At 45.5% G+C, this 26,709-nt stretch overlaps 2 protein-coding genes across 2 annotated transcripts; both read right to left on the reverse strand.

The window, feature by feature from the left end:
* Window positions 1–1,126: 1,126 nt before the first annotated feature.
* LOC125508336 (wall-associated receptor kinase 3-like) lies at window positions 1,127–4,640 on the reverse strand. The gene is made up of 4 exons (XM_048673031.1): window positions 4,480–4,640; window positions 3,342–4,256; window positions 2,854–2,994; window positions 1,127–2,523 (listed from the first exon to the last, which is right to left on the reverse strand). Exons 2-4 carry the CDS (start codon window positions 4,237–4,239, stop codon window positions 1,325–1,327), a joined length of 2,238 nt encoding a protein of 745 aa, XP_048528988.1. The 5' UTR covers window positions 4,240–4,256; window positions 4,480–4,640; the 3' UTR covers window positions 1,127–1,324.
* Window positions 4,641–20,985: 16,345 nt separating this feature from the next.
* Window positions 20,986–22,111, reverse strand: LOC125555805 (disease resistance protein RGA5-like). The gene is made up of 2 exons (XM_048718649.1): window positions 21,966–22,111; window positions 20,986–21,852 (listed from the first exon to the last, which is right to left on the reverse strand). The coding sequence occupies exon 2, from the start codon at window positions 21,752–21,754 to the stop codon at window positions 21,194–21,196; it is 561 nt and encodes a 186-aa protein (XP_048574606.1). The 5' UTR covers window positions 21,755–21,852; window positions 21,966–22,111; the 3' UTR covers window positions 20,986–21,193.
* Window positions 22,112–26,709: the final 4,598 nt, after the last annotated feature.

The following is a 26,709-nucleotide window of genomic DNA, read 5'->3' on the forward strand; positions in this document are numbered from 1 at the left end:
CTGTTACCGTGTGTGGTTTGCTTTATTCCAGTGTTTGTTTTGGTACTACCTCCGTTTCAGTTTACAAGTCCTACGCGTATACCTACGTTGTCAATTTTATCACCTTAATATAAACTATACAACACAAAAATTATACGATTTTAAAATAGAACATCTAAAGTTTATATTGATATATTTTTTGTAATATATGACTTACATTAGGTTGGTCAAATTGACGACCTAGGGGCACGGGCACGCCCTGTAAACTGAGAGAGAGGTAGTAGTTGATACTGCTGATTACTGCCATTGGTCGTTAAGAGCATTTACTTGCTTACGCTGGTTGAATCTTAATTGCTGGATTTCAGGAAAAGCTTGATCAACTTGATGATCTCCAATCAAGTTTAATTCTGCTTAAATTTATTATCTTGAAGTAAGTTTAATTGTAGTCATGCCTCCCAGGCTCCCGTGCAAGGAACTGAATTTGAATTCTGTAAATAATTTAGCCATCTGTTTTCCAAAATACATGAAGTGTAAGGTATGTACATAGTCTATCCCAGATACAACTCTGGCACTTGTTTGTTTATAAACTTGCTACTTGAATGTTTAAAATTTTGAAACTTCTACAACATTTTGTAAATTAGAAAGAGCAATAAGAATACACCTACTACATCTAGAAAAAGGTGCACATACCATACGGGTGTGCCGCCCTTTTTATTTACAATAATATTACTACCACAAAACATTGTCGGAGTAGCCCGGGTTTCACTATCCTCAAACTACCACAAAACATTGGCCGAGTGTGCACCCTCGACAGGGTGAGGCACTTTGTTGACCTCCTTTTTTTGCCCCATACGCAAGAGCCGCGATTCACTATCATCAAATGAATCAACAGTATATGAGTTCCAAGCATTCATGCGCAACGAAAGCAAACTACCTTAGGCGTTCATGGTTTCGCTTACACGGACTAACAGTGAAATTCTCTGAAAGTAAAGTTGGAATTAGCAAAAGCAGACGCCTACACCTACACGGACAAGAGTGAAATTGTCTGAAAGTAAAGTTGGAATAAGCAAAAGCAGACGAGGAAGTACTGGAAGTTAAGAATTTTACATGACCACCATTCCACCAAGCTGTCAGCAGTTTCCACATGTCAGCAAAAAGTTCATCCCTTTTGTTAAAATCCAATCCAACCAATTATCTGTAACCAGATCAAATACACATAGAACACGTTCGAGAATGCCAGTCAGGGGGGAAATACACATGGTAACAATGTTCAGAAAGAAACATGTATCTAAAGAAGCTATGCACGCAAGTGCTAGTAGCTTAATGGAGTATCTAATTGCCTTCGTCACCTAGCATAATATGAACTTCCTGGATTTATGTGTTGGTTCTCATTTTCTCCCATAGAATAGTCAGATTCTATTTCCTGAACACCGGTGCAATCTCCACCTAGAAGGCTCTCTCTATCCGTCTCCACGCCCACCCGCACCCAGGGATACATTGGAAGCTTTCTCAATCTGCCGAGCTCATTAGCAACCTCTTTCATCGAGGGCCTGCTGTCACCACACATATCTAGGCATTTCTTTGCTAGGTCTGCAAGTCCTTTCAGCAACTCCATGCTCTCTTGTTCTTTCACGTGTTTGACCAACACTGCATCAAGATTGTTCTCCTTCATGGCAGACAGGAAAGTCGATGATAAGATCTTTTGTGTGTCAGACCCTTCAAGCTTTAGTGGCAATTGGCCTGTGAGGATCTCCAAAAGGATAACTCCAAAGCTATACACATCGCTTTTAGCTGTCAACTGACACGTTTGCAGGTATTCAGGATCAAGGTATCCACACGTACCTTGAAGTATTGTGAGAAATTGCTCTTCGTCGGATGGGGCTAGTACCGAGGCTCCAAAGTCCGATACCTTGGCCATGTGGTTGTCATCAAGAAGAATGTTGGAAGTTTTTACATCACCATGAATAACAGGGGGAGATGCATAGGAGTGTAGGAAGCTGAGTCCTTCCGCTGCTTCATGAGAAATTCTTAAGAGATTGCTGAAGGAGATATGTGATGACCGGTTCTTTCCATGAATATACTCGAAAAGTGTACCATTTAGAACAAACTCATATACTAGAATTGGAACTTCCACCTCAAGGCAACAACCTAAGAGTTTCACAATGTTCTTGTGATTAATTTGGGATAAAATGAGCAACTCTTGGCCAAATTCCTTCTTTTGCCTTTCATCAACTAATGCACATCTTTTAATTGCAACCGTCATGTTGTTCTTCAATATCCCTTTGTAGACTGTTCCATGACCTCCTTTTCCAAGTATTCTGGTACTGTCAAAGTTGTTGGTGGCATGTATGAGCTCAGCTTCTGAAAATATAGTGAAAGCAAGACCTTTCTCAGATTTCATCCTATCAAACAAAAGCAACCCTCCATGTTGGCGGAAATACTCCCTCTTAACTTTTTCCAATTTTCTCTTCTGGATTATCATTTGTCCCCAAAATACAGTGATCATGGCGATAATGATTGCCCCAAATAATCCTAGTGTAACTCCTGCATACATAACGATATGGGATGAGACGACTATTTGATGGAGAGAGAGAGAGAGAGAGAGAGAGAGATAGTTGGTGTTCTTTCGCTAACAAAATATGTATTATTAGTTTCAAAATTTACGGTTAGTGAATGGGACACAAATAATTAAGGTCTTCGTCTATTTCTCATGTCCAAATCCACACACTGATCCTCATCTGACGTCTTAAGTAAGAATATCAAATAACTAGCACCATAAATTAGACAAAAGGAAAACCCAACAGACTTAAAGTTCAAGGGATAGGAAACAAAGTAATGTTTTTAGCTAGATGATCTCATTTCTTTTTGTGTTACCTAGTATTAAGCCGATATCAGGGCTGCATGTATTGTCTTCCATTTTTCTTCCTACTCGACAAGAACACCGGTATCCTCCAATTGTATTGTGGCAAGTGCCTCCTGAAGGACATGGGTTCTTGTTACTACATTCGTCGACATCTGCAGTAAGATGGGCAAAACTAACTAAATATTAGAATTTTGGCATAGTAGTAACATTTATATATATTCATAGTGCAATTTTATTGACATTTGTGTGTATACACATTCAATACAAAGATAGTCCACCGGTTTCTTCTTTACAATGTGTATTATTATTATTTCAAAAGTCAAACTTTTGTATCTTTGACCAAGTTCATAGAAAATTAGCAATAACTAAATACTAAACAAATAAAATATGAAAATATAATTCATGACAGATTTTGTATTGTAAACTTGTCAAAGATAGAGAAAGTTTGACATCCATCTTAGTATTAAAAAATGATGGAGTAATTAGTAGATTACCGTACCTTGGCATCCACCGTGGAGATAAGCATTGCCTTTGTACCCCTGCGAGCAGTTGCACATATAGCCGGAATCATTGACGGAATCCACGCACACGCTGTTGCTGCTGAGGCATGCGTAGGTCGTATTCCGTCGTGCGTCGTCGCATGACTTTGCATCTCTCACAGCCCAATCAACCACCATGGGCACCCGCCCACGGTGCGTGTCGTTGAAGGTGGTGTTGCCGACGTACGAGGTGCTGAAGTTGAAGGCCGCGGCCTCCATGAGCACCGCGTAGCTGCACCGGTTGAACTCCCAGATCCGGCTCGTGTTGACGGAGCTGGAGAAGTTGGTGTCGTAGTAGTACATGCGCTTGGGTATCATGGTCTGGGAGCAGCCCATGCCGGCGCAGGACCCGTCCACCAGGTCCGACAGGTTGCGGCACGTGGCGACGCCCATCCCCTGATACCCCGTGCCGGCGAAGTCGGACATGATGCCCAGGGCGTTGCACCCGATGACCGTGAATCTGTTCTCGACGTCGGAGAGCCGGTAGACGGAGGTAGGCCCTCCGTTCTGGCTCTCGTGATAGCCGAGATGCTCCATGCTCCTCGTGGAGTTGTTGTAGCAGAAAGCCTCGATGTAGTTGAGCACCCGGGCGGTGCTGTGGGTGAGGGAGATGTCCAGCACCTCAAAGATGGCCTTGAACGGCTTGGGCTTGAGGGCGCCGTCTCTAACCTCGCAGCTGAGGTCGAAGACTTCTGCGAGCGAGCAGTTGGGGATATTGGGATCGATGCCGAATGGGTACGGTATCTCGACATCGCCGCACCGCCTTCGGCAGTTTGAGCTAGGGACCTCAGCCCCAAAGGCATGCTGTGCCCCAAGAAGTATGAGACCAAGAAGGCCAAGCTGCAACAAGACGTGCATATTCTTGGGCTTGAGATCTACAACAAAGTAAACAACACTGGCTAAGCCCATACTTCAGTTCATATATATGTCGCCTAGCTAGGCCAGTGAGCTTCTTGTATGGTCACAAAGTAAAGCACGGCAAGAAAAGCAGAATGGATCTGATGATAAACATAGCTAAACTCTGGCTTGAGCAGCATACTCAACACAAGCGTGGAGAAGATGATATATTTCGAAAACATATTACAGCATAGAACTCACCTGATATATCTTGGAGAAGCCGCACGTATCTTGGAGGAGCCGCTCTCTCGTGCTCGCTCGAGAATTAATTTGTGCTTGCTCCGGAAGTCCCTCTGTGCTAATTGTGTTGTGAAGAACAGCCAACGGTAGCAGGTAGGCGCACACGAGGACGACGACGTAGAGCTCTCTTATCTTAAACGGCGGACTTGTCAAAAAGTCTATGGCCAGCGGCAGGTCGACTAGTCAAAAAGTCAATACGCACGCAGCTACTTGCATGGGCAAACGGCGGACTTCTCTTTTGCAAAGAAGAATAAGCGGAAGTGGAGAGATCTCATGGTCAGCGTCCAAAAAACGGTTTCCCACCGTACGTCGACGGACGTCCCTGCCTGTCTTGGCCGTCCAAAACCTTGAGATTCGTGCATTTCTCACCCATGTTGATATTACATTATGAATTTGCGCATGGCGGATTTCTCCTTTTGCCTGGCGGCGCCGTGGTAAGCCGAGACGGGTCGCAGTCGGCCGGCCTCGCCGTGGTAAAGCCTCGTGGGATGGGAGTACACTACTGGTAACAAATTTCTGTTTTGGTTTCATTATTGTTAGGTAGCCAGGCACTCAAAGGACGTTCAAATCATTCCACTCGCCGCGCGTGTGGGAGCATGCATTCATACCCAATGGGCGCGCTTGCCTTTTGACTATATATAAGCTGTAGTAGTACAAAATTAGCACGTACTGTATTTGTGTGTGCGTTTTTCTGGAACCAGTAGCACATAGACAAGAGGCGAGCCAGCTGGATAAGCCCGGCCCAGGGGAGATGTCAGACGACCACGGACGGGAAGCGCACATAGTTATTTCTGCATAGTAACATGCATGTATGGATGAATCACAAAGCATTGAGGACCAATTTAGGCTTTTCTTTTTTCTTTTTTCATGATATTTTTGTATTTTTATTTTAAAAAGTTTATCAGAAGTAGAAAAACACTTCAAACGTAACAAAAAATTACATCAAGATTTCTGGATTACCAAATGACCACTATGCTGTTGTCCCTTTGATATCGAAGCTGGCATGACCTTCTGATGACAATGGCAAGTCCTTGTACACGTGCCCCTAAGTACGAAAGCCCCAAAGACGTAAAGTCGTCGTCATTGAAGCCTTAGATCGAGACAAAGTACATGGCACCAGATCTCGTTTTCATGCATGCATGGCGAGAAATCTTGACCTTCCCGCCCTAACAAGACGACAATATCTACATTGAAGGGAAAACAATGAAGTGTATTCCATTAACTCGTAATGATTAATGTATGCTCAGTTCGAATTTAAACCAAGCATCGATCACAATTGTAGTACTAACAGCTAAACTGCATACAAAAGACAACCTTCGAAAAACAAGTACCACACGTCCAAAAAATTTCTATTATTAATCTACTCCCTCCGTCCCATAATATAAAAACGGTTTTTACACGTGTAGTGTTAAAAAACGTTCTTATATTTTGAGACAGAGAAAATACTTATTAAGACACAACGAAACTATTGTAGGTACTATAGGGATGGCTAAAGTAGCTAATTGACGATGTCGGCGTTGATCACAGTCGATGAGCTCGAGTTCTCCTGCTGCTCCTCTGTGTTGCGGGCCGACGCTTTGGATAGGCACTCGACCAGCGCCACCCGCGCGCTGGCGCACGCGGAGGCGCCCGGTGGCGGTTCCTGCACCCAGCATGTGGCGGCCATCGCCTCGAGCTTATCCCTGCATTCGGTGTTGGCGCAGTTCAAACCCTTGACGATCCGGTCGACGTCGATCACGTTCGCCGTCGCAATGGCCGATGGTGTTGCTGTTGCGCTCTCCATGACGACGAGAGCGAGAGGTGGGTGCTCGAACTTAGGTACGAGAAGAACTTGCTAGGGCGTGATGAAAGAGTCGATGTCGCGGTGGCCGGGATTCTATCGACGGTTTTCTCCTACGTACTACGTATTTGTGTGCTCTTTTCCCTTGTATTTATCGGCGCACGAACGTGCTGTATATATGTACATGAACTTGACTCGAGCTAGTATTTGTTTCCGTCTCGGAAACTATTCTAACAGTAGTTCCTTCCAACCACGTGAAAAATAGTTCATTGCAGCGCAAGTCGCTGAGTTTTGTACGGGGAGGTGTATACGTATTACGTAGAGCACGTCCCGTAGCGTCGATGTGTGAAGCAGCGTGACTGCTTACGTCGTGCCTGCAAAAAAAAGTGACTGCTTACGTCGGCCTTGACCGCTCGAAATAACGCGAATAACCGTCTCCAAATTTTATTTTCTCCTTTTGGTTTATTTTATGTTAAAATATTTCAGGATTACTAAAGGGTATTAAAATTTTCAAAAAATTTGTGAATTGTGAAATTCAAAAAGCTGTTCCTGATTTAAAGAATGTTCACGATTTCACGGATTGAACATTTTTTAAATTTTATTGAGTTTATTTATTTTTATTAAAAAATATTTATGAGCATTATTTAACAATGGTGTTTTTTTTGTATTGGATTAACAGATTTTGAATTTGATGAACAAAATTCGTATTGATAACATTTTTTGTGAAGAACTTATGAACCAAATTTCAATTCAATGAACAAATTTTGAAATTGATGAACATTTTTTGAAAATGGTGAACAAAACTCTAATTTTATGAGCAACTTTTTAGTCTGATAAACAAACATTGAATTTTGATGAACTCTTTTATAAATCCGATGAACATTTATTGAATTATTGAATATTTTTTACATTGATGAACATTTTCTGAAATAGATGAACAAAAAAAGTTTTGCAAATTTGAAATGAAAATTCACAAAAAAGTGAATATGTAAAGAAGAAAAAAATAAAAAATAAAAATGAAAACATAAGAGGAAAGAAAAGAAAAAAGAAAAAGAAAGAAGAAAGGAAAATGGGCCGGCACATACGAACGCCCAGCGCGCGGAGGGGGTGTGCACCAGGACACTCGCAAGCACCTATCCACCGTATAGGATCCCCCGCCTGTTTCTTTTCTACTCTTGCAGGTAAGATTTGTTCGAAGGCAAACTTTATAAAGTTTGAACAAGTTTATAGGAAAAATCTGACGTTAACAATAAGAAATCAATATCATTACATGGATCATAAAACTAATTTTCATAGTATTATATAATTTTAAATTGTAGATGGTGATTTTTTTCATATGTAAATTTGGTTAAATGTTATGGAATTTAACTTCAAACAAACATTATATGCAAAGTAAAAAAAGAAATGACGAAAGTACAACAGTGTTTATCCACGTGTTTAGATTCACCAAAGTTTGTAAATACCCAGTGGCTCCTTGGTCACTACGTGGGCGAATGCCCGTCGGACATAAACTTTTCTCGGGATGTCCACTCTCGCTCCATCCTCCCTAATTGTGACCTCGAACATAGCGTACAGCGGTGCCCTCTTTTTCTTTGCGGGGACATGCACCACTGTCCTCTGGTGCGCGAACAGATGCTGGTGGCCATTGACGCACAACACGTGCTCGCCGTGCGCGAAGTGGGGCAACAAAATCTCCTTCTTCATCTATCCAAAAAAACTTGTTCCAAATTTGGTCTTTAAATGGATATATCTAGCACTAATTTGATGTTACATACATCCATTTAAGAGACAAGTTTTTCCGGACGGAGAAAGTACCATAGTGTCCACGTCTGTTTCCCCCTCGCACTCTCCAATACCCACACGGCGGTCTTGTGCACCATCGACCATGAGCCCTGGAGGATGGCCATGCCCAGCCTACCCTGCACCTCTGTGAGACGAAAGCGGAACCTGTCGTATTCGGTTCCAGTGGTTGCATTGCCGCCACGGGCAGCGGCTCGACCGACGTGACACGCTCGTCCTCGAGGTCGAACGAGATGATCTTGCCGGTGCCCTCCGCGACCCAGTACGTGGCGCCGTCGACGCTGACGACGCCGATGTCGAAGCGGCACCTGGCGCCGACACCGCCGAACGTCGCTGTCGGGACCTCTCGCCAGGCCGCCTCCCCTAGCGTGAACACGTGGATAGTGTCGAACTCGTAGATCCGGTCGAAGCTACACGGGAGGTGCACCACCTTGTACTTCCCCGTACGTGGCGTGGTGGTGCGCGAACCCGTACGCGGCGTGCCAGGACGGGTGCATCACGTGGCAAAGCTTGTGCGCGCTGATGATGATCTCGTCGCACGGCAGCTGCGGGAGGGCGAGCTTCTCGCCGGTGGCCGGCCGGGTTGGCGAGGGCGATGGCGCCGGGGGGCTTGCTGTCGTCGCACAGGCAGATGAGGCCGTTGCACGTGCCGACCACGGACATCATCCGTTCCTCGGCGCTGGCGAGCACCTTCCTCGGTTTTCACCTGCTGTCGCCGCTGAGGACGTGCGCCGAGCCTCCAGCGGTCACAAGGAGGGTCGTGGGGCGGCTCCGGAGGTCCGTCTCGGTGCGCTTGTCGACGACGTCGCGCCAGCGCCGGCACACGAGGCGGGACCGGCGGCAGGCGTTGCGCGGGAGACGCCGGAGGAATCCGACACAACATTCTGCAGCGTGGGCCTGCATATCCGACCGTGCAAAGATTTATTTTTCCTGAAGCCTTAGACGACCCGTCGCCCGCGCGTCGCTGGAACCTCCCGATCCGGTGGAACAGGACTACAGGAGCTCTCGCGCGTCCTCCTCGAGCTCCCGCGCGCACCTGGTGCGGGTGAAGCTCTGCCCGTGCCGCTACTTCTCCACTGCCCGTGCTCTGACCTGGACCTTGGTGGAGCTCTGCCCATGCTGCTGCTCCCCTGCAGCCGGTGGAGCTCTGTCTGTGCTGCTGCTGCTCCTCTGCCCGTGCCCCGTGCTACTGCTGCCACTGCTGCTCCTCCTCTGCACTCCGAAGAAGGAAATCAGATTGTAATGGTCGCACAATTTAATTCCTCTCTGCTTGTAAATAAGAAGAGCATGCAAAGATTGTAATGGTCAGTCATCTTGTTCAGATTGCATGATTTGTTCAGATTTTGTATGATTTGTTCAGATTGCATGCTTTTGTCACACAATTTGTCAGATTGCATGATTTGCTCAGATTGTAATGGCCAGTCATTTTGTCCCTCTTTGCTTGTAAAGATTCACATGTGACAAATGGTTAGGAGTATGACGCTGATATGAATGTCAGTAACTAACTGAATAAAGAGAGAACATAGGTGTCAATGGAATGAATCTTGTCAGTAACTAACTGCCAATAAAGAGAGAATATAAGTGTCAATGAAATGATATAAGTGTCAACGGAATAAAGAAAAAACGAATATAAGTGTCAAGATTCACATGTGACAACTAACTGAATTTTAAATGACAGCAACAAAGATTTAATTGAATGACAGCAGCAAAAGTTCAGTTTGATAGTATGCAGAGTTTTAGAACATACTGGCAACTTGCACCGACTCTTGACTGAATCATGCACTGATTCTTGTTGAATGCAGCAAGAATTGAGAACATACCGTAAATCATGCAGCAAAATTCAGAACATACTGTGAACTTGAACTGACTCTTGACTAAATCATGCACTGACTCTTGACTCTGAATTTATATAAGTGTCAATGAAATGATATAAGTGTCAACGGAATAAAGAAAAAACGAATATAAGTGTCAAGATTCACATGTGACAACTAACTGAATTTTAAATGACAGCAACAAAGATTTAATTGAATGACAGCAGCAAAAGTTCAGTTTGATAGTATGCAGAGTTTTAGAACATACTGGCAACTTGCACCGACTCTTGACTGAATCATGCACTGATTCTTGTTGAATGCAGCAAGAATTGAGAACATACCGTAAATCATGCAGCAAAATTCAGAACATACTGTGAACTTGAACTGACTCTTGACTAAATCATGCACTGACTCTTGACTCTGAATTTGCCTGTCGATTCATTGTATATGCTCTGAATTTTTGTTGTCTGGTTCTTGCTGTCTGGACCAAACAATTTTTGAGTCAAATGTTGTCTGGACCAAACAATTCTTGTGATTTGAGATTGTTAATGTTAATTTTACTCCTGATCACATTTAAGCACTAATTTTGACAGTCGAGATGTTCTTATTTGTTTGCTGCGTAGTCCTATATATGCAGTTAAAAACTGACAAAATTAATTTATCGAGATGTTCTCAATACTGTACTACTCCATGACCTGGCCATGGGAAGCCCGGCCCGGCCAGATGCTCCCGGGCCGGGCTTGGGCCTAGATTTTGAGCCCGATGGCCGGGCCGGGCCTAGGCCCATCATTTTTGCGATTTTCTGAAGGGGCCCGGCCTGAGGCCCGAGGCCCGCCAGGCTTTTACGTGTTTGGGCCTAAAAACCAGGCCCGATGGCTGGGCCGGGCCCGGGCCTGGGTTTTTTGCCTCGGGCTTGGCTAGGCCCGGCCCAGCCCGAGGTTTGGCCAGGTATAGTCCATGATACTCCCTAGAGTATTTGTTCTCCGTAACTTAAATTGAGATAGCTCACAGTGTCTACAATCACTGAACTGTTATGGTTTCATCCCATAGGAGTACTGTACCACACTAGTTATGTGCTGCTCTTAGTACTGTACTACAGGTTTCCAGTTTCAGGAGTACAAGATTTTCAGGAAAAAAGACCTGTCAAGTTAGTGCAGAAACTTGTGATTAGTTGATGGATAAATTAACAGCAGCACTCCACACTGTATCAGTACTCCACACATACAGAAATACAGTTAATTACCGTAAGGTATACTCCGTCGCCTAAGCTCAACTCAACTCCGTCTGCCTAATTGGTTTATGACTTTCTCTAAATTCTAACCCCACTGAATCATTAGCCTGAATGCACAGCAAGGAGTAATATTAAAAAGTACAGTAAGGAGTCATCTCAAAATTCTAACAGTTGATGCTGAGCCAGTTGGTATTCACGGTTTGAAGTGTGCCGAGGGGGGGGGGCAATATATATACACATTTAAATAAATTACAACAAAATTGATTTGAAGAACAAAAAATCTATATGGATAGGGGACATATGCCCCCCTTCTCGGCACACTTCTACAGGTTGTACGTATTGCGTAGCACGCGTGCTTTGCCGCACGACCGAGAAAGTGTGGACTCTCTACATGTTTTGTGCTCGCCTATTGCTTGTGGTCAAGACTTAACTTCAAGTGTTTGGTGATTTGATTCCTCGGTCGTGCGGGAAAGCACCCGTGGGCTGCAGCTATCAATAAAGCTTCTTCTTTTTGCGGCCGCGCGCGGCAAAGCGGTAAGACAAAACCTGTTCCTGTCGGTTGTGGGGCCCGTACAAGTGTGGGTATCCTTCTATAGCTTTCCTCCCAACCGTGAATTCCACCAGTGGGGCCAAGCTTGCCTTTCCATAATCTCTCTGCCCCTCTGATTTCAATGGGGTGGGGGCTGTTTATGTAATAGCTAAAAAAGGAAACCATGCTGATTAGCATTCAATTAAGGAAGTACACCCGGTCTGAAAACAACCGTTGAGACGCGCGCGCAATAGATGGATAAAAAAAGATTAGAGGTGGGAGATAAAGGTACCGCTGCTTTTAGCCGACAGAGAAGTCTACAGGCAGCGTGTCCCAGGCGGCTCGCCGGCCGCAACGGATGGGCGGACGCGATGTTTCCCGTGCCCGTGCTCTTAGTATCAACCTCACCTACTCCCGTATCACATCAATAACAACCAGGGATTGTTAATTGTACTTATGCCAACTGCACGTTATTTTTTGAGAAATGTCCGTGCTTATTGCCCAGGTTTGCTAGTAGAGTATATGTAAATTAGAGATTGAATAGGCCTAGCACTTGCAGTGGGTTCGCAAGTCTCTTGTTTGTGCACCCCTTAAATCTAGCGTCTCTAGATCATGTAGCATCACGGTTCCACACGGTAGGCCCATTATGCCCGTCCTCCTACAGTTTATGTACTTTAGCAGGAAAAGCTTTTCCATACCATTCATATCATACTCTGCTACGTCCTGAATACCTTCAAAATCTAATACGCGTAAAGTTTCAAACTTAATAAGACTTGGCAAGTGTTTGATGCATCCTGATGCTGTTATTATCAGAGATGGCTTAGATCTTTCTTTGCCAATACATATGCAAGCTCCTGGTCAATGTCCTGGATTGACAATCGTCGAATAGAACACTAAGGATTTCCCCAAACAGTTTGACTGCCGTTCACCACAGTGATGAAATTTTCTTCAATGGATTTTGAAATGATAAGTTCAAGCATCATATCATGAATTCGACATGCATCAACCATCCCATCACAATGAATGTGCACTGGTTGGACCAGGCTTTTATTGATAAGCTCATAAAAATAACTTTCAGCAACCTCTTGACAACTCCTCCCACGCTCCTCAGAAATAAAGCCTTCCGCAATCCATTGTCTCACCAACCTTTCTCTGTCAATCACATAATCCTCGGGGAAATTACTTTGGTGCAACAACACTGTCTTGAGGTTTGGTGGAAGATCATTATAGCTCAAGGACTGTATGTTTTTCATTCCCTCTAGACTTTGGCTTTTGTTCAAGTCCGAACCAATTGATCTTTTTACCTTGTCCCACTCTTCTTTGACACGTGGTCTGTTTGCTAGTAAACCAGAAATACTGATTATTGCCAATGGCAGGCCTCCACACTTTTTCAAGATAGCTTTTGAAACTTCAATAAACATATGAGGGCAGCAATTCTCTGAGCCAAAGATTCTTCTGAAAAATAATCTTTCAGAGTGAGGATCACTTAGAGGTTCCATCTTGAAGATCTGGTCATCAGGACCTGGACAACAAGAGCTAGCTACTTCCGATATGCGTGTAGTAGCTACGATTCTGCTAGAATAGCTGTTCTCTGAAAATGCACAATTGATGGCATTCCATGCCACTACAGACCATATATCATCAATGATAACAAGATACCTGATAGATGTCAACAGATAGCGTCATCAATCAATAATGATATTACATATTCTTTTCGCGTACTCAAACTATAGTAAAGTACTGGTATCACACTTAATACAGCTTATTTTCCAAATATATAAGGCCAATTTCAACGAAATTGCAACCCTTACATCAACATTTTCTTGAATTTTTGTGTCGATAGATTATTAGGGTAGAGAAGCAAACTTATATTGCAAACTCTTACTACTGGACAGTGGAGGTGTGAGGTACGGCTTCAACAAGTTTGGATTTACTTACACACACAAGAGCTCCCGAGTGGTAGCTTTAATTTGTTGAGATAACATTGATCTCATGCCTCTGTTAACTCTAAGGACGGGCACATATTCTTATGTGCGTGCCTCTAAATTGTAACTGAATTGTTTTTCGTAAACTTGAGCAATGGTTTTAGTTCTTTTCTTCTGCTGACCATTTCTGCAAAGTTGTGGAATCAAAGTTGTACCATTATATTTCATAACTACATAGTTTTTGTTCCATTTGTGTGAACATACTGATATTATCCCAAGTCATGAGATAATATGTACTGTCCATGGTTCGGTGCAGTTAACTGAGTGAAAAAATAGAAGTAGATGCAGAAACAAGTAGTTAAAATAATGACTGCTTAGAACGAGACATATTTATGGAAACAAAAATGCCGGAAATTACCTCTTTTCTTGTAGAAGTTCTCTTACCTTTCAGATCGATTTCTTTTCTTCCCAAATTTCAATATATTTCTTGAATTCCTGATTGTTCGACACCTGGGAGATCACATCCTTGATGATTTTCATTGTATCTGGCTTTTGGGAGACCCAACACAAAAGCATGACAATCAAAATGCCCTTGAATCTTGCGGTAGACTTCATTCGCCAGTTTTGTCTTTCCCAATCCACCAAACCCAACAATCGACAACACCCTGCGATGAAGCTTGCTTTCTTCTTCGATCATCCACTTGGCAAGCTCTGTTGAAATAGTTGGTTAGTTAGAGATAGAGTTATATAGGGATTGATATCTTGTTTAAACCTTGTACCCTTCTCTATCTCTTCTGCTGTTATCTCTCCCTCGTAATCCTCCTGTAACGATCGTTCCCTGTAACGATCGATCTCTCTCGATCTCGTCTTGTAAGCCACGGCATTGTTTCTATATATACAAGTGCGGCCCGAGCAAAGGATTCAACGCTTCCCATATCGTTTCACATGGTAACAGAGCCTCTTCCTCATTAGATCGAAAGAGATTGCATCTAGCTACCTCCGGCGACCGAGATCATGTCCACCACCACCGCTGCCATGAGAGCAAGCACCATGGGTGCACTCACCACCTCCTCATCTTCCACCTTTGCCTCCTCCACCACCACCACCAACACCACCTCCCTCAGATCGCCACCACACGAGAAGCTGACGAGGGGCAACTTCCTGCTCTGGAAGGCCGTCGTGCTGCCTCAGATCAGAGGCGCACAGATGGAGCACCACCTCGACGAGAAGAGCCCGCCACCACTGGCCACTCTCACCATCACCAAGGACGGCAAAGAAGAACAAGTCGTCAACTTTGCACGATCCCTCTGGTATGCACAACAGCAACAACTTCAAGGGTACTTGATGGGTTCCTTTTCCCGTGAGATCCTTGCACAGGTCGCCACGCTCCAGACGCCGGCCGAGGTGTGGCGCACCATCCATGCCATGTTCGCTGCTCAAAGCCAAGCCCAGGCGATCAATACTCGCATCGAGCTCACCAACCTCAAGAAAGGTAACATGTCCATGTCCGACTACATTGGCAAGATTAAAAGTCTCACCGATGAAGTCGCAAGCATTGCTGCAGCGCTTTCTGATCCGGAGATCGTCTCCAAAATTCTCGCTGGCCTGGACATGGAGTACAACCCGGTGGTCTCTGCGCTCGCCGCCAGGGTCGAGCCCATCACCGTCCAGGAGCTCTACAGCCAGCTGCTCAGTTTTGATGCCCGCCTCACCCTCCTGCATGGCGGCGACCTTCGCCAATCCTTCGTCAACTCTGCCTCCCATGGCCGCGGCTGTGGGCGCGGTCACCAGGGGCAACGCGGCGGTGGGCGCAGACGCCGCGCTTCCCAGGGCGACGGCGCGCGCTCTGGTGGGGGCTCTGGCTCCAATGGCGGGGCGGCTAGAACACCAGCGACGGCGGTGACTTCAACAACAACAACGGCCGTCGTCCTCCTTCACATGGTCGCCCTCGCTGCCAGTTTTGCAAGAAGTCTGGCCATGAGGTGATCAACTGCTGGCATTGGTCCGACGAAGACTATGTGCCCGACGCTCGCCATGTCGCTGCTGCCATGCGTGAACAGGGCGGCGGCGAGGGTGTCTGGTACGTGGACTCTGGCGCGATGGACCACGTGACCAATGATCTCGAGCAGCTTGCTCTTCATGGCTACCATGGCAGCGACCAGATTCACACCGCAAGCGGTGGAGGTATGGATATTTTTCACATCGGTCAAGGTTCTATCAATTCCCCTACACTCAAACGTGATCTAGTTCTTCGAGATGTACTTCATGTTCCACAAGCTGACAAGAACCTTGCCTCCATGTCTCGTTTAGCCACCGACAATAATGTCTTCTTTGAGACACACCCTCGTTATTTTTTCATCAAGGATCAGGCAACGAGGGAACTCCTTCATCACGGTAGATGCGTTGGAGGGCTCTACCCAATTCCATCCGGAGCACTAGGTTGCAAGCGTCGTCAAGTCCACTCCGTCATCAAGCCATCTTTGGCACGGTGGCATCAACGACTAGGACATCCATCTTCGGTCATCGTCAAACAAATAGTCAATAAAGACAATCTTCTTTTGTCTCATAGTCAAAATAATGAGTCTGTGTGTGAAGCTTGCCAATGTGCCAAGAGCCATCAACTTCCTTATCCCAAGTCAACTAGTGTGTCTCATGCTCCGTTAGAACTTATTTTCAGTGATGTATGGGGTCATGCCCGAGATTCCTTTGGTAGAAAAAAAATATTATGTCAGTTTTATTGATGATTATAGCAAGTTCACTTGGATATATTTGCTTACATATAAATCAGAGGTTTTCTCTATCTTCCAAGAATTTCAGAAACTTGTTGAGTGCCAATTTGATAGGAAAATCCTTTCAGTCCAAAGTGACTGGGGAGGGGAGTATGAGAAACTCAACGCCTTCTTTCGTAGCATTGGGATAGCCCATCATGTGTCTTGTCCTCATGCTCATCAACAGAAAGGCTCTGCTGAGCGCAAACACCGCCACATTGTTGACTTCGGTCTCTCTCTTTTAGCTCATGCATCCATGCCTCTCAAATATTGGGATGAAGCCTTTATCACCGCCACTTATCTTATTAATCGTCTTCCCAGTAGATTCATTGGCAACTCTACTCCTTTAGAGCGATTGTACAAGCAAAAACCTGATTATAACTATCTCAAAACCTTTGGATGTGCTTGCTATCCTAATCTGCGTCCTTACAATCGCCACAAGCTTGAGTTTTGGTCCACACAATGTGTTTTCCTTGGCTATAGCTGTTGGAGAACATAGCAGAAATTCAAAATTTTCCTACATGTCACCAAGATCAATCTATGGAGTCATCTAGCAACGAGGGAGGAGTGGATCTACATACCCTTGTAGATCGCGCGCGGAAGCGTTCAAGAGAACGGGGTTGATGGAGTCGTACTCGTCGTGATTCAAATCACCGATGACCAAGTGCCGAACGCACGGCACCTCCGCGTTCAACACACGTACAGCCCGATGACGTCTCCCATGCCTTGATCCAGCAAGGAGAGAGGGAGAGGTTGATGGAGATCCAGCAGCACGACGGCGTGGTGGAAGTAGCGGGATTCCAACAGGGCTTCGCTAAGCGCTGCGGGAGGAGGGAGATGTGTCACGGGAGGGAGAGGGAGGCGCCAGGCCTTAGATTGGTTTGCTCCTCCTTTTCCCCACTATATATAGGGCCAAGGGAGAGGGGGAGGCGTAGCCCTTGCCCCTTCCTCCAAGGAAGGGTGCGACCAAGGGTGGGGAGGAGTCCATCCTCCCCAAGGCACCTCGGAGGTGCCTTCCCCCTTTAGGACTCTCCCCTTTTTCCCATCTCTTGGCGCATGGGCCTCTTGGGGCTGGTGCCCTTGGCCCATATAGGCCAAGGCACACCCCCTACAGCCCATGTGGCCCCCCCGGGGCAGGTGGCCCCACCCGGTGGACCCCCGGGACCCTTCCGGTGGTCCCGGTACAATACCGGTGACCCCGAAACTTGTCCCGATGGCCGAAATAGCACTTCCTATATATAATTCTTTACCTCCGGACCATTTCGGAACTCCTCGTGACGTCCGGATCTCATCCGGGACTCCGAACAACTTTCGGGTTACCGCATACTAATATCTCTATAACCCTAGCGTCACCGAACCTTAAGTGTGTAGACCCTACGGGTTCGGGAGACATGCAGACATGACCGAGACGTTCTCCGGTCAATAACCAACAGCGGGATCTGGATACCCATGATGGCTCCCACATGTTCCACGATGATCTCATCGGATGAACCACGATGTCAAGGACTTAATCAATCCCGTATACAATTCCCTTTGTCCAGCGGTATTTGTACTTGCCCGAGATTCGATCGTCGGTATACCGATACCTTGTTCAATCTCGTTACCGGCAAGTCTCTTTACTCGTTCCGTAACACATCATCCCGTGATCAACTCCTTGGTCACATTGCGCATATGATGATGTCCTACCGAGTGGGCCCAGAGATACCTCTCCGCTTACACGGAGTGACAAATCCCCAACCCAACAGACACTTTCGGAGATACCTGTAATGCACCTTTATAGTCACCCAGTTACGTTGTGACATTTGATACACCCAAAGCATTCCTACGGTATCCGGGAGTTGCACAATCTCATGGTCTAAGGAAATGATACTTGACATTAGAAAAGCTATAGCATATGAACTACACGATCTAGTGCTATGCTTAGGATTAGGTCTTGTCCATCACATCATTCTCCTAATGATGTGATCCCGTTATCAACGACATCCAATGTCCATGGTCAGGAAACCGTAACCATCTATTGATCAACGAGCTAGTCAACTAGAGGCTCACTAGGGACATGGTGTTGTCTATGTATCCACACATGTATCTGAGTTTCCTATCAATACAATTATAGCATGGATAATAAACGATTATCATGAACAAGGAAATATAATAATAATCAATTTATTATTGCCTCTAGGGCATATTTCCAACAATAGCAACCTTCACAAAGGCTATAAGTGTCTTGAGATTGCTACTGGATGCATCTACATATCTCGCGATATTGTTTTTGATGAAACTGTCTTTTCGTTTTCAAAACTTCATCCCAATGCCGGTGCCTTGCTTCGTGCTGAAATTGCACTTCTACCAGACTATGATCATGGGGGCGCGTTAACTGAAGCTGATCATGTGCAAAAATCCAAAGAAAATCCTGATTCCGTTGATACTTGTGCTAATTCTGGGCGTCATTTTATGTATGAGGAAACAAACAAAGCAGGTGCGGAAACCTACGCTGATCCGGCTGACAGCGGCGGATCCCAGATAGATTCGCCCGCCAGGTCTGCCTCCGCTGACGGCGCGAGATCCCAGGTGGATCCTCCACCTGTGCGCGTGGCCGCATGCAGGCTGGTGGCCGACCGCCCTGACCGAGTGGATCCCACCGGTCCAGATGCGCCCACGAGCCCATGTGTCGACAGCCGCGCCATCCCAGGCGCGGGAGAAGCCCAGTCGCCCGCTGCCACGTCTTGGCGGGCCCAGGTGGACCGCGGGTGCGGCGCCCAACGTCGCCTCCCTGCGGGTCCAGGCAGACCGCGGGTGTGCGGCCGACCGCACACGTGAGGACGGATCCGCCTCGGATCAGGAGCCGGCTGGTCCGCTGGTTGCCTCGGATCGCGAGAGGGCCGGATCCTCTGTGGCTGATTCTGCTTCGTCCGGATCGCATGCACCATCTGCAGCAACTGTTCCTGTGTCACCTACGCCCTTTCTTCAAAATACAAGGTCTCGGTCAAGTATTGTCAAGGAAAAACAGTACAATGATGGTACAATAAGGTATGACAAACTCAAACGTGCTTTTCTTACCACTACTGGTGAACCAATCAATTTGCATGATGCTCTTGCCAATAAAGAGTGGAAGGAAGCTATGGATAATGAGTATAATGCACTTATGAAAAATAAGGCCTGACATTTAGTACCACCGAAACATGGCAACAATATCATTGATTGTTAGTGGGTATACAAAATAAAAAGAAAGTCTGATGGAAGCATAGACAGGTATAAGGCAAGATTAGTTGCAAAAGGGTTTAAACAAAGCTTTGGAATTGATAATGAATATACCTTTAGCCCTGTTGTTAAGTCAGCTACTATTCGACTTGTCTTGTCTATTACAATTTCCAGAGGTTGGAGTTTAAGACAGCTAGATGTCCAGAACGCGTTTCTTCATGGTGTTCTTGAGGAAGAAGTGTTCATGCGGCAACCACCAGGATATGAGAATCAAAGCACACCACAGTATGTATGTAAGTTGGACAAAGCTTTGTACGGTTTGAAACAAGCCCCACGAGCTTGGTATTCCAGGTTAAGCATGCAGTTACAAAATCTTGGCTTCACACCATCTAAGGCAGATACTTCTTTATTCTTTTATAACAAAGGGAATATCACTATCTTTGTGCTTGTTTACGTTGATGATATAATTGTTGCCAGTTCAAGCTCAGATGCCACTGTCTGTTTACTTAAGGATCTGAAGCTAGAATTTGCTCTCAAGGGCTTGGGTGATCTTCACTATTTTTTGGGAATTGAGGTAAAGAAAAATAAAGATGGTATACTTCTCTCCCAAGAAAAATATACTAATGATATCCTCAGAAGAGTGGGATTGGAGCACTGCAAGCCAGTAAGTACACCAATTTCTACCTCAGAAAAACTTACAGTTGAATGTGGAGAAGCACTTGGGTCAGAAGATGCAACAAATTATAGAAGTGTTGTAGGTGCTCTACAGTATTTAACACTTACATGTCCTGATATTTCCTATTCAGTAAATAAGGTCTGCCAATACTTGCATGCACCCAGAACTACTCATTGGACTACAGTGAAGAGAATTCTTAGATATCTCAAATTTTCAGAAGGACTTGGGCTCCAGATTACCAAGTCCTCTTCTATGCTTCTTACTGCTTACTTTGATGCTGACGGGGCAGGATGTGCTGATGACAGAAGGTCTACAGGTGGTTTTGCTGTTTTTCTGGGAACAAATCTTGTGTCTTGGAGTGCAAGAAAGCAAGCAACTGTTTCTAGGTCAAGTACAGAAGCCGAATACAAGGCCTTAGCAAATGCTATAGGTGAAGTAATGTGGATACAGACATTACTCTATGAGCTTGGAATCAAAGCTCCACAGGCTGCGAGGTTATGGTGTGATAATATTGGTGCAACCTATCTCTCAGCCAATCCGGTGTTTCATGCACGCACAAAGCACATTGAGGTTGATTTTCATTTTTTCAGAGAAAGAGTAGCTCGAAAGCTACTGGACATTCGGTTTATACCTACTGAAGATCAACTTGCTGATGGATTTACAAAACCTCTCACCATGAGAAGGTTGGACGAGTTCAAGTACAATCTTAACCTTAGCAAAGTTTCATAAGGTTTAGATTGAGGGGGAGTGTTGAAATAGTTGGTTAGTTAGAGATAGAGTTGTATAGGGATAGATATCTTGTTTAAACCTTGTACCGTTCTCTATCTCTTCTTCTGTTATCTCTCCCTCGTAATCCTCTTGTAACGATCGTTCCCTGTAACGATCGATCTCTCTCAATCTCGTCTTGTAAGCCACATCATTGTTTCTATATATACAAATACGGCCCGAGCAAAGGGTTCAACGCTTCCCATATCGTTTCACAAGCTCGTTCCTTGGATCATCAATGCCAACAAGGTGTGCCTCCTCGGTGAAAAGAGCAGCCAACCGGGGATCCACGGTTGCCTCGACCGGGGTGCTAGAAGCAACATCATCCAGCTTGTAGCTGGTCTTGAGTTCCTTCACCTCCTTGATATGAAGATTCAGATCATCGATTTGGTTGGCGATTCCATGCCGAGCTCCATTAGTTTTTAGACGGCGAGCCATCTTGCGGAAGTACTCCTTGAAGCCAACGTCTTGACCCCCACCATCGCCGAGCTGGTGGGTCAACTTGTCAAAACAATCTTCGGTATCGTAGGACAGCTCCCTGACCAGCGATACCCATATCTTGACCTTGCCATCAGGATTCTCTATCTTGGTGTACTTCATCAGCGCACCATGCATGACGGCAAGCTCAGCCTTGAGGGAGCGGATCTCGCGGCGGACCCCTTTCGGCCGTCCGCACTCATTGGCGAGCAAATCGGTGAGCTTCCCAAGCAGAGGACCAAACGTGCCAAGTGCAGCGGTCACCACAGGCGCCATCGGCTCTGCTCCTGCCGTAGTGGCGTGTCAATCTTTGAGGAGAAGCGAAGTGGCAGCAGTAGCATGCAAACAAGAAGAAGAATCAAACAGCTGCAGCACTGATCAAGCAAAACATCAGCAGATCGAAATAATAAAACCATCAGTAGAGCGGATTTCAAGCAAGAACTTGATTAGAACGAACGAAGCAGAACATGAGCAGTACGGCACTCACCCCGGTATGATGTCCAGCAAGCCAAATCACCGCGCACTGCCAGGCCGGTGATGCAGCCGCGAGCTCGACGCAGCCTCCGGGCGCGTCAGCGAGATCCGCGAGCCGGCAGGAGAAGGGGATCCGCGGCCGCCATGGAGTGGAGTGGAGCAGGGACTGAGACTGGAGAGGTACTAGGATCTGTGGATGGACATTATCGACTGTCGTGGGCTCTGGATTGGCCGGCCCTTCGCTGTAGATACGAGGTAGTTTCCGCGAAATACACTTTGGTTCCTAGTTGTATATACACTTAATATGTTTTTTTAATAATTAAATAAAAAGTCAAAATACTTTAAAAGTTTTTTTAGAATAAACTTGACTCACTTTTGCACTAGTATATAAATTTCCATGAAAAAAACGAACGTTGAATTCACAGCGAAAAAGACAAAATTTATTTGCTATTATAGGTCAGTATTCACACTATTTTAATAAAAAAAATTGACTTTTACCCGCAAAAAAAAGATTCTTTTGACTTTTTATTGAATTACTATTTTTTTCCTTATAGGGTGTATATGTCCCATAGACAAAAAGTTCCCCTCTGTAGTTTCCTAGTAACTGTGGAACTGTAGACACCTAACGATTGCTGGGTGCTCTCTTTTTCTTCATCTCTCTGGACTTGCGAATGATTATATGCTGCTGAAATTTTAAGCTCCGTACACTGCACACGGGAATCCAATGCGCTCACGGAAGGGGACGCGTTGGTTCGCGGAAGGTGACGGCCAAACTGTCCGAGCCGGCCAGTTGCTGCCCCACTCCCCATGGAGGAAAGACCGGCAGCGCCGCACCGGGTTACAATGCTTCATCCATTATTCTTCGGTGAAACTTTAGTACGAAAAAGGGTTTCCCCCGCTTTATATTATATAAACGGAAATGTTAACGCCCACACGTGTGGGCGTTTGCACATCGCCCACACGCCTCCACCATCACTCATTTTGCCACGTATGAATAGATGACATCAACAGAACTTCTTTTGGTTTTCGGCTTAAAAATGTTGTATCTCCTAAATAAAAAAACAAACTAAAAATCCGTTTTCACCATTAAATCCGTCTCGACGAGATCTTCAAAACTAGACCCCATGTTGATATGTTTCGATGAAATTTTTTTTGCCAGAAGTTGCCACGATGTTTACACTGCAGTTGCCATATGGCTTAAACTAAAGTTGCCATGTGGCAATTTTAGTTTGTAGATCATGGCAATTTTAGTATTTTGATGATGGCAACTCCAGTACTTTGACCATGAAAATTATTTTTTGTATGAACCATGGCAATTTTACGTGCATGTATCATGGCAATTTTAGTTTATGGTTCATGGCAAGTCTAGTTTCTTAATTCCCCGTTTTATAAATGTCAAAATTTACTTTTAAATATAGAAGAAAATAGCTGAAACATATCATGGCAACTTCAGTGTAAACATCATGGCAATTCATATGCAATAGACATGGCAACTTTTAATCCAAAAAAAATTTCATCAAAACATATCAACATGGGATCTAGTTTCGAAAATCTCATCGCGAGGGATTTAATGGTGAAAACGGATTTTCAATCGAAATTTTCGTTTAAGAGATAAAACATTTTAAAAACTGAAAATCCAAAAAAATTCCTACATGCATGCATGCGATGAGATGGCAAACTGTTTACATTAGAGACGTGTGGTGCGTCTCCCTTCGCACCACACGTGTGGCAGTTAGCGCGACCCTGTATAAAGCAACGAATCAAGCATCCAACATAACAGTACAGAATACAATCAAGTCATAAAGTCGCGTTGGGGTCACAGCAAGACAAGCCCCAAACAAAGCTAAAAATGAAGCTAATCGGGTTCGGGAGATGGTGGTGATGGTGGCGGAGGGGGAGCAAATGCCGACGCCGAAGAACGAAGACCATCTATGATGTTGTCGATGACGTCCCGGTCTCACCGCTTGCTAAGCGGTCTCCAAAGCTCTCCGGTGGAACTTTGCTTTGGTACACCCCAGAAGACAAAGATAAGAAGATACCTCTTTAATAAAAAAATGACACCGTATTTTATACTCAAATCAATGTACTCAGTACGTTTCATCTGTGGGCTAATATGATGATAGCCTTTTAAAGTAATTTAATTAAAATTCGTGCAAACATTGAAGGGGGCGTGTGGAAGCAAAATATGTGCAATGACTCTCTATCTTCCCTCCACTACAACAATTCTCTAGAATCATATTGCGTCGTAGTGGCCAGATCAGACCGGACGGTCCTTTCTCCTTTGGACAAAATGGTTTGGAAGGTTTGCCCCCCCCCCCACCCACCCAAAGTCAATTTTTTTGCTTGGTTAGGCCTTCAATACAGAGTTTGGACAGCAGATAGATTGACAAAGCGTGGGTGGCCAAATTACGATCTCTGCCCTCTTTGCAGGACGGTGCAAGAATGCGGACCTCACCTCGTCTACAAGTGCCGCTACACCCGGCGTCTTTGGTCTTTGGTCATTGAGAAATTCCTCATGCACGGGCTTGACACTTCCGCTTGGCCCTTGTTCGACTCGGTGGACGAGTGGTGGGCAAGCACCTGCGCCGATGGTACGCTGAACCGCCAAGCCAAGGCCTCCCTCACTATGCTCATCTCATGGACGATTTGGAACGAGCGTAATGCAAGAGTGTTTAAGCATAAGAATGCTCCACCGCTAATCTTGCTCTCCTCCATCTCTGCCGAGGCCAACCTTTGGGTCATCGACGGCGCAAAGAAGCTAGGGTCTTTTATTTCACGCGAATAATCCGCATGCCGCGTTTGTTGGGTGTCTTGTAACAAACTCTTTTCTATCTTAATTAATGGATGAGGAAAAGCTTTTGCCTCTCCAAAAAAAAGAAGATCAGACCGTGTGTGTTAGTGTGCTGTGTTGTGGGGGTGGGGCTATCAGCTATCTACATCGGCTTTGGATGGGGTGGGAAACTTTAGACAGACGACCAATCCCATTGTGTGACGGTCACCTCAGGAGGGTGAACACGTGAGAGTATGGTTAATAGCAGAGCCTGCTGCTGACTATAAGCCCCTCCACATCATCTATAAATCAAGTACAAGCTATAAAAGACTAAACTGTAAGTAGAGATGCATATCAGTAGGTTGCACATGCAGCAGCCACCACGACAAGGCATAGTCCTGGAATAAAATGCATATAAGATAAATGTTGATCCTCCATTTACAGGAAGGAAAAAAATAGTAACAGCAAATGTCAATATCCCACCGTGACTAATTTTTTTTTGAAGCTCCACCGTGACTAATTGTGATGGCTATTTTGAGCCCTGTGCCAAATATGCTCGACTAGATTATTTTTAAGCTGGTTATGTTGTGGACGGGCTCGGATGATAGCTTTCCTACATAGTACATCAGCAAAACGAAGATTACGTGGGCTACGTGGTGTGACCGGCGGGATGTGCCCCTGGTGGTGGCGGTGGCGCGAGCCTGGCAGCGGCGGCGGCCCAAATCAGATCTGGATCTGGTGGCTCCCCCTCGACAGGCGGCGCGGGGGCTGGCCTCGACCCGGCGTGGTCGTGGCGTTGGGAGTGGACCGCGGCAGCGAGTGGCGAGCTGCTACAGCGGCGGCTGCCGGTGGTGCGGTGGTCCCTCGGTGGATGGGCGCTCTGGAGGCCCTCTTTGGCGGCTGGGTGCAGACGGGTCGGTGGCCCTCGCCGGTGGACGGTTGGCTGATGTTGCAACGAGTGGAGCTGCGGGTGGCCATGCTGGGGCATCAGGGGTGACGTGTGGGGAGGTTGCAGGGGGGATGGGTGGTCTCTCTACCCGTCACCGGCGCAGGGGGCGTTTGAAGGAAATATGCCCTAGAGGCAATAATAAAGTTATTATTTATTTCCTTATTTCATGATAAATGTTTATTATTCATGCTAGAATTGTATTAACCGGAAACATAATACATGTGTGAATACATAGACAAAACAAAGTGTCATTAGTATGCCTCTACTTGACTAGCTTGTTAATCAAAGATGGTTATGTTTCCTGGCCATAGACATGAGTTGTCATTTGAGTAACGGGATCACATCATTAGGAGAATGATGTGATTGACATGACCCATTCCGTTAGCTTAGCACACGATCGTTTAATATGTTGCTATTGCTTTCTTCATGACTTATACATGTTCCTATGACTATGAGATTATGCAACTCCCGTTTACCGGAGGAACACTTTGTATGCTACCAAACGTCACAAAGTAACTGGGTGATTATAAAGGAGCTCTACAGGTGTCTCCGAAGGTACATGTTGGGTTGGCGTATTTCGAGATTAGGATTTTTCACTCCGATTGTCGAGAGGTATCTCTGGGCCGTCTCGGTAATGCACATCACTTAAGCCTTGCAAGCATTGCAACTAATGAGTTAGTTGCGGGATGATGTATTACGGAACGAGTAAAGAGACTTGCTGGTAATGAGATTGAACTAGGTATTGAGATACCGACGATCGAATCGGGCAAGTAACATACCGATGACAAAGGGAACAACGTATGTTGTTATGCGGTCTGACCGATAAAAGATCTTCGTAGAATATGTGGGAGCCAATATGAGCATCCAGGTTCTGCTATTGGTTATTGACCGGAGATGAGTCTCGGTCATGTCTACATAGTTCTCGAACCCGTAGGGTCCGCACGCTTAACGTTATGATGACAGTTTTATTATGAGTTTATATGTTTTGATGTACCGAAGGTTGTTCCGAATCCCGGATGTGATCACGGACATGACGAG

This window comes from Triticum urartu, chromosome 5 (assembly GCF_003073215.2).
Source record: "Triticum urartu cultivar G1812 chromosome 5, Tu2.1, whole genome shotgun sequence".
In the NCBI taxonomy this organism is placed as follows: Eukaryota; Viridiplantae; Streptophyta; class Magnoliopsida; order Poales; family Poaceae; genus Triticum; species Triticum urartu.